This window comes from Toxotes jaculatrix, chromosome 11, assembly GCF_017976425.1.
Source record: "Toxotes jaculatrix isolate fToxJac2 chromosome 11, fToxJac2.pri, whole genome shotgun sequence".
In the NCBI taxonomy this organism is placed as follows: domain Eukaryota; kingdom Metazoa; phylum Chordata; class Actinopteri; family Toxotidae; genus Toxotes; species Toxotes jaculatrix.
The window spans coordinates 1326315-1335251 of NC_054404.1; the positions used below are offsets into that span (position 1 = coordinate 1326315).

The 8937-nt window shown below is 46.3% G+C and overlaps 1 protein-coding gene across 1 annotated transcript; it reads left to right on the forward strand.

Annotated features, from left to right (window-relative positions):
* Positions 1-777: 777 nt before the first annotated feature.
* LOC121190120 (cytochrome P450 26C1) lies at positions 778-8599 on the forward strand. The gene is made up of 7 exons (XM_041050710.1): positions 778-787; positions 1691-2087; positions 3279-3503; positions 3890-4165; positions 4330-4488; positions 4788-5195; positions 6335-8599. Exons 2-7 carry the CDS (start codon positions 1881-1883, stop codon positions 6677-6679), a joined length of 1620 nt encoding a protein of 539 aa, XP_040906644.1. The 5' UTR covers positions 778-787; positions 1691-1880; the 3' UTR covers positions 6680-8599.
* Positions 8600-8937: the final 338 nt, after the last annotated feature.

Sequence of the window (8937 nt, forward strand, 5' to 3'; positions counted from 1 at the left end):
AACCTGCGGCACGTTTTCAAAATTCTTTGCTGTAAATGGGAGTCAGAACCGTTTAATCTGATGATAGACAGATAGATAGATAGATAGATAGATAGATAGATAGATAGATAGATAGATAGATAGATAGATAGATAGCCAGCGGCTATTTGGAAAATCTCTTTTCTTTTCCAAACTAAACTTGTTCCTGCCTTGACTCTTTCCGTCCCCCTCTGAGCACCCGGCCTCAGACCGGCGGGATGCGGTGAACCGAGGCAGCAGCTCAGCTCAGACCTGAGACTCAGCTCGCTCTCAAACCTGCGCCAAACTCTGAACGGCTCCCAGCTGATTGGCTACCTGCGAGTTTCCTCCATCCGCTGCCATCTGATCCTCTCTCTCTCTCTCTCTCCCACACACACACACACACACACACACACACACACACTCACACACACACACACACACACACACACACACACACACACTCCCTCTCTCCTGCGCTCAGTCTCTCTCTCTCTCTCTCTCTCTCTCTCTCTCTGGGAGCGCACCGCCGCGTCTCTGCTCTGATCCACAGACGTTTTCCTTTTTTTAAAAAATCTTTTTCCGCGCCGTGAATGAACGAGCCTCTTTAACATATTCAGACCAACGTCATCCTGTGAAGGTGGATCATGCCGAGCAGCCTTTTCTATAAAACCCCCCGCAGCCCGCTCACTGTGGAGGAATAGTCACCGGTTTGGCGCAGAAGGCAGAAAGAAACTTTTCCTTGAGACTAAAGGGATTTTTCTCTCCGCTGCAGGGAGGCCGTGTCGAGGTAAGTCTGCTCTGTCTCTGTGTCTCTGAGGACAGAAACCTGTTCTGATCTCACTCTGCGAACATGATGAGGTGACTTTTATTCTATAGTTTTTGCGCCCATCCTGCTGTTTCCATGTCGCTTCCTCACATCTCACCTCTAGTTTACTTTACCACGCCTGTGGATCCGCTCCATACTGTAGCCTACTGTATTCAAATCTCCCTTTCTTCTACTGCTTTTTTTGTTTTTTTCAAATCCTGATTTATTGCCATTGCTCTATAAACCTCGGCAGCCCGGGGGGCGGCTGAGCCCCCTGAACTGTACCTATAAAAGCGCATAACCTAATAGACAAGCCGGCGCATGTAAACCTGTAAAACTATTTGGAATAGTTGACAGCTACTCCTCATTTTGAAGGAGCAGCGGAATGAAGGGGAGTTTCCTCACAGGAGAGCAGCACGTTTCTCATGCACTTCATCCAGAGTCAAACATGAGACCGTGCAGGCGCATCCATCCGGAGACGAGTCTGGGAACCAGAACGCTTTCACGTTCATTTTAAAATAACCGCAGACTGATAGAGGGAAACTCTTCAGGGTGTTGTAATGAGAAAATGAGAATAAGAGTGAGAGCAATGATAACAGTGATGGTTATAATGAGAAAATCAGCCCAGGAGCGGCCACACATCGACCCAGCGCATCCTCCGTGCGGATGCCTGAATGAACCCGGAGGCTCGGGTCCAGCTTCTGTTTTATTATTGTCCAACTCGCTGTAATAAGAGCTCGTGCGGCTCAGCCATTGGCTGTGTCCACGGATGAGTTCAGAAAGACTTCAGGTCCACTGTCTCCACCTCTCTCTGCTCTTTCTGGTGCAGCTGAGGTTAAACGCTCTCAGACTGAAGTAACACGCCTTTATTTTTTATTTGGACAGAGCTTACAGAAGAAGAAGGAGGAGGAGGAGAAGAAGAAGAAGAAGAAGAAGAAGAAGGCGGAGGAGGAGAAGAAGAAAGCCGGACGCAGCAGAAGCTTCACGCGCTGCCGCCGGACAGTTTCAAACGGGACAGAAGCGCCTCTACGCACAGACACAGGTGGATGCTGGGAGGCGAACCAGCTCGGAGGAGATGTTCCCCCTGGCTCAGTTCGGGGTGCTGTCGGCCCTGGCCACCGCGCTCACCTCGGTGCTGTCCGCGCTCCTGCTGCTGGCGCTGACCCGGCAGCTGTGGAGCCTCCGCTGGAGTCTGACCCGGGACAAAGAGAGCAGCCTGCCGCTGCCGAAGGGCTCCATGGGCTGGCCGCTGGTCGGAGAGACTTTTCACTGGCTGTTCCAGGTGAGAGAGGAGGAAATGGCACGTCTGGGCTGCCGTACTTCTTGCTTTTTGTTTTTACAAGCATTCCAAAATACAGGTTGCCCTCTGCGCGCTTGAGAGTGTCTGAATATGTGTCGTTCCTTATTTACGCTCATCTCTCAGGGGTTTCCATTCCGCACTGTCCCACCACCCCCGTGGGATGGGGGTGGGGTGAGGTGGGGGGGGCTGCAGGCTGTGTTAATAATCAGATTATTGATGATGTATCTGGAAACGCGCGGGAAGCCCTGAGTGGCTCTGCAGATTCTCGCGCAGGCTGAGTTGTGCTGTTAATGCGACATGTGCGGACTTGATGCTCGGAGCCTAAAACAGACGTTTTCTGTTCAATTCTTCCTCCTTCGCTCTCTCTCCCTCTGTCTGCCTCTCTTCAGCGGTGAGGAATGCACTCTCTCATCTCTTCATCTTTCTGTCCTTCCAACTGTTCATCCTCTCAGCGCCGGGTGTCAGAGCGCCTCGTTACAGCACGTGATGAGTGTGTTTGTGTGTGTGTGTGTCTGATTTTTTAACTTCTTAATGTTCTCACCGGAAATGTCCCATTCCACCTGGGCAGCTCATTTCTGAAAAGACTGTACACCTTCACAGCGTGGCCAAAAGTATGCGGACACCCACACATTCCACCCGTGTGTGACTGTCAACATTTCGAACTCGTCAGCCTGCTGCTGCAGCTGCCTCCACTGGTCTGTGAGGGCTTTCCAGGAGTATTTTAGGCTGCACAATCCTGCTCACCTGTCATTTTAATGACAGAACATATAGAATGTTTTTTTCATCTGCATCTAAACTCATAATCAAAATGAGGAGAGAAAAGATTTTTACTACGAGCAGAAGTTCATGTGGAAACAGACAAGATGTTCAGAAACGTTGACCAACCCCTTGTTTTTGGCCAATGAAGAAACTTTTCAACAAATGTCACTGTAATCTATGATTTTTTTGAGGTATCTTTGTAATCTGCAAACAAACTGGACCAAAACGTTGTAAACCTTTGAATAGTGAAGTAAAATTTGGAAAAACAGTGCACTCTCAATTTTTTCTAATTTATTTAGATGCTTTCTTTCAATAAATTATAAGTTGTGTGTCTTGCCAATGTCTCGCTGAGCTGCTGTGTTGTTATCTAAAATGTGACAAACTTGTAATCCAAATTTCTTCCTCACTCTCCAGGGCTCCAACTTCCACATCTCACGCAGAGAGCGCCATGGCAACGTGTTTAAGACCCACCTCCTCGGCAAGCCCGTCATCCGAGTGACAGGTGCAGAAAACATCCGCAAGATCCTGCTGGGCGAGCACAGCCTGGTGTGCACCCAGTGGCCCCAGAGCACCCGCATCATCCTGGGGCCCAACACCCTGGTCAACTCCATCGGCGACCTGCACAAGAGGAAGAGAAAAGTAAGAAGAAGCCATAAAAGTGCCAGAGCTCAGTTATCAGTACAGGTCAATGACCAGTGAAAGACTCAGTTACTGAAGAGGGCAGCCTGTTTCTGCACAAACAGAAACCTAACCCATGTCCTCTTCTCACTTGTACAGTCCATCTTATTCCAGTCTGTCCAGTTCTCACCTTCCGTCCTTGTCTAATGTCCTGTTTTATTCCCTTCACCCTGTCCTGTCTTACCTCTTATATCTTCTACATCCTCTGTTCTGTCTTAGCCTATCCAGTCCAAACCCACCCGACCGTCCTCCTCTTTAGTTCGTATTCACTGAAAGGTGTTGACTTCCGTGTACCAGGGAATAACTTTTTACGACTCCTCTCTCTTTGTTTCCTTATCCCTTTCAAGATCCTGGCCAAAGTGTTTAGCCGGGGGGCTCTGGAGTCCTACCTGCCCCGGCTGCAGGATGTTGCCAAGTCTGAAATCGCCAAGTGGTGCTCAGCACCGGGCGCCATCGACGTTTATAGCGCCGCCAAGTCCCTGACATTCCGCATCGCCGTCAGGGTTCTGCTGGGCCTGCAGCTGGAGGAGGAGAGGATAGTTTACCTGGCTCAGATCTTCGAGCAGCTGATGAACAACCTCTTCTCGCTGCCCATAGATGCTCCGCTCAGCGGACTTCGCAAGGTCAGAAACTATGAGGACGATGTAGCATGAACCCGCTGAAAATCACGTTACTGTCTCTGTTGACTAGCTTCTGTTTGACGTGTCTGGTATTATAGCACCACACAAACACTGGATGTTTCCAATAGATTCTTATTCAGCACTTTAAATGACTCTTCTCTGTGCAGGGAATAAAAGCCAGAGAAATCTTGCATGCCAACATGGAGAAAATCATTGAGGAAAAGATGGAGCGGCAGCAGGCGGAGGAGGAATATCACGATGCCTTCGACTACATGCTGTCCAGTGCCAAAGAGCATGGCCAGCAGCTCAGCATCCAGGAGCTTAAGGTACATCCTGGAAGTGATGATGCAATCAGACTAAACAGCATTCACATACAGAGAAATTCAGATATCGTTGCCTTATGCTGTATCACTCACCACGAGGGATAAAACAAAAACACGTGCCCAGTGCTCATTTTTGCTTTGTCTAAAGCAAACTAAAGTGATTTTTACCGCCCCTAATAGTTCTACAACAGTACTAAATTATAAAAGAGTCCACTATTATTTATATTTTTTCCCCCTATTTCTGTTTAAGGCCCAATAATGTGAGATTAAATCAATCCATCTACCTAATTTCCTTTTTGCAGGAAACAGCAGTGGAGTTGATCTTCGCTGCTCACTCCACCACAGCTAGCGCCTCCACGTCGCTGGTTCTGCAGCTTCTACGTCACCCGGCGGTGGTGGAGAAGGCCAGAGCCGAGCTGGAGGCAGAGGGCCTTGGCTGCGATTCCCACGGCAGCCACAGCCCATCTGGTGTCACCATGGAGAAAGAAGTGGACGCTGCCATCACGGAGACAACCTGCCTGCTGAATGAAGGGTGTCAGAATCACAGTGACAAGGATGGTTTCCCACGGTCCCAGCCCCAGTTACCGTATCTGAGCCTAGACAAGCTGAGCCAGCTCCGCTATGTCGACTGTGTTGTCAAAGAGGTGCTCCGCTTCCTGCCGCCGGTCTCTGGTGGTTACCGGACGGCCCTGCAGACGTTTGAATTAGACGTAAGTTTGAGTCACTGGCAGGAATTTAAGTTTCACACATGGGCACTGGGTTTGGGCTGGTTTTCTTTTTCCTGGGATAAATGGGCAGAGCACGTAACATATTTCTGTCAGCTACAAAAGAATTTAAATCTAAGCCACTCGGCACTAACACTCAACAGCCTTCGAGAGAGAAATCGGTCAGAGAAGAGGTCCTACAAAGGCTCCTTTGAACTCACAGAAACAAGGAATAGATCAAACTGCAATGCAGCAACAAAGCGTTTGTTGTTTTAAGTACGGAACAACTTTTTCCTTGAAAAAACATGAGCTCACAGCCAAATGCAACAAGTTCCAACCCCTTCTCTCAGTGCTGCCAGAAGACACTGTGGCAAATGTAGGAATGCACTAAGTGAAGCTGATGCAGATGACGTGAATCCCCTGAAACCAAATCCAATCAGATGAGAGTGAGATATGATGATATGTACCATGACCTGGTGCAAACTTCCTGTGCTGTTTATCCTGTGGGGACTGTCCCTTATCAGCGCAGTGGTAATGGGATATTAAAATATAACACGATAATGTATTCTTTACCATAAAAACCTGCCAGTGTCACTTAACTGGACAGCTGCACAAAAACACGGCAGCTGTAACAGCCATTGCCTGCAGATGGTGCATGTTTTACTGCAGAAGCTTTTCCTGTCTTTGCCTGTAGGGGGCGACTCAGCATGTTCAAGTCTTCACTGGTGCTGCTATTACTTTCCTGTAGGTTTACATGTGCATTTGGTCTGGTAATAACTGCACAGCTCCTCCTTGTGGAGAGTCAGCAGCCCAATAATCATGATTTAAGGAGTCGAGTTGAGCCTGGAAGCAGCGGAATGAATGAATGAATGAATGAACACAGGAAGCTGAAAACCATATAAAAGAAAATATTTTCAAGTAATAAAACGTGACTTTCATTATGAGCAGATCTGAACTTCACCTTGCTTGTAAACAAATTCCACTGCTGCCACTTTGCATGCTGCCAAATTTCTAAATCCATACATTCTTTCATTATTCGATTTTTTATTTCCTTATTTTCTGTACAGTTGTATCTTTGCTGAGAACAGCCGTGTTCTCAGAGAGACTCCACAGATTTTTTATTGATTTCTGTCCTGATTTCACAGGGCTACCAGATCCCCAAAGGCTGGAGTGTGATGTACAGCATCCGAGATACCCATGAGACCGCAGCGGTGTTCCAGAGTCCAGAGCTGTTTGACCCGGAAAGGTTTGGTCCCGACCGGGAGGAGAGCAGGTCGGCTCGGTTCAGCTACGTGCCTTTCGGTGGTGGCGTGCGGAGCTGTGTAGGGAAAGAACTGGCACAGATCATCCTAAAGACTCTCGCTGTGGAGCTGATCGGGACTTGCAAATGGACCCTGGCCACAGAGAACTTTCCTAAGATGCAGACGGTGCCAATAGTGCACCCGGTCAACGGGCTACATGTGCATTTCTCTTACAACTACCCGCTTTAGACACAAATTCTCACTGAGACTTTCCAAAAAAAAAAACTCACTCAAGAGGCAGTTTCTTCAGCCTGGTTCTGGAAAAACTCTCCAAACCCGAGGAAGGAGACACGACCACCTCTCCGGTCCTGATGGTGCAGTTCATGCCCACTTTCATTTCCCTGGAGATGAAGACATGGTTTACAGGACTCTGGAGCACGTCATCATCTCCTCACTGGTCTGGTCCAAACCTAAGAAACCGTTTTAACCACCTGTTGTGCTCACATACAACAGTTTTACATGCAGTTTTTCTTTTTAAACATTTTGCATTTTTAAGTAAACAAGGTGCACATCAGCGAGAATGAATGGACTGCACGTACAGTCCACAAGTTTCAGAGCTTTTATCCTCATTTCCATGGACAAATGGTGTTTTAGGGGCAATAGAACTGACTCACCTGCAGCTATTTAACATTCAGATGCCTCTCTGTAGTCTGTAAATGCTTTTTAACTTATTGAAATATCAAGACAGAGTGTTCATCAGGTGCATCAGGGAGAGTGAGGTCTACAGTACATTTCTTGGCTAATGCTCAGCGGGAGAAGCCTGGTTTGACTTGCAAACAGGAAGTGCCTATTGAACAGACCTAACTTACCTAAAACCTTAAACCTACAACACATCTCAGCAACAGGACAGAAAGTCTTTCCAAAAAGTTCCTGTCTCTTGGCTCTGACAAAGCTCCAAGTCTCAGGACAAACATACAATGCAAAACTGCCTCTTTTTACAAAGTGGTTTCTAAACGTTAAAACCCACTCAGCTTTGGTGCTTCATTCTTTTTTTCTATCTCTCAGTAGCTTTTACATCAGCGTGTATCAGTAAGGACATAACCAAGGACATAAGCAAGTCACGAGTATTTGACTTGACGTACATTTACAAAACTTTTCAGACTCACAGACATACTTTCTGAAAACTGACAAAACACAGCTGGTCCAGGGACAGAGATGTGGGGAACTCGTCTCCAGTAACTGATTCTACCGACAGAACGAGGTTTACACACCTTTAAACCGACTCTGTGTTCCTTTGTTCTCCAGCCTGCCAGTTGTTTTCCTTTGCATCTTATGACCCGAGCTGCCTCTGAGCAAGGCATCGATGACTGAGAGCTCCATGGAACTGTTGCCTGTGGAGAAACAAACAGAGAAGTGTCTGTTTGTTGAGACAGTTCTCATTAGAACCCGACTAAGACCGACAACTGAGAAATATTTGGACATTTTTTGGACACTTTTTTTTTACGACCCATGCTGGACACAGGAGAGCCTGGACTCGTGTTTGGTTATCTCAGCCATGATGTTTTGCCATCATGTCCACTACAGAAAAACCTTTACTGATGGAACTTGCACTTGATTTTTGACACAGAACACACAACCAGGAACTACCCGAGCATCAATGTCAAAATACATTCAGACTATTCTATTGTTTAAACATGAATGTGATATAGTATATCCTTAACAGAGCTATTATGTGTGTATTAAATGAAGTAGCATTATGAATAAGCTGTATTTAAAATGCAGATGTATCATTTCTGTTGTACTTTTACTCCATCTGTAACAATATTTGCTGTAATTATGACTAGAGACACTAACCTGTATTGTAAAGGACTGTCCATAAAACCTTGGTTCACTGCTAGAACATAGAAAACTTTCATTGTTTAGAGCAGCATATATTAAGAGAACAGTTATTATTATAGTTATTATTGGTCTAAATCTAGGACTGTTGCTGTGTTGGTCTTGAAGCCCAATAGACACGCTGTGAAATCTTACGTACGGATGGATCTGTGGAAGGAGATAGCACTTTCTCCACTTTAAGGAGTCTGTATATATTTGTCCTGTTTATTGTTGCATTAATCGAGTTTATCAGATGTAGCTGCTGTACAGTTGATGTAAAGAGTAAATCAGAAGATGGTGAAACAGTCTGTTGTTGTTGTTGTTGTTGTTGCTGAGTTTGTTATATCTTATCTGCAGAAATTTCAAAACAGTTTCTAGCAGTTAATAGTTTCCTGTGTAAATCTATGAGGGAAGATGGCGAACCAGAGAGCTGCAGGCACTGAATCACCTTCTCTGGAAAATGACTTTGTGTGGACGTAGCTGAGCTGCACAATGTGAACACACAACACATGATGCTGTTTATTAACAATTAATTAAAGAAATAAGTAATGAAAAAAACTCTGTTGAAGCCACTTACATGATCACAGTGATCTGACGTGTTTTCAGTCTGTTCTACTCATGTTGTAAACTGT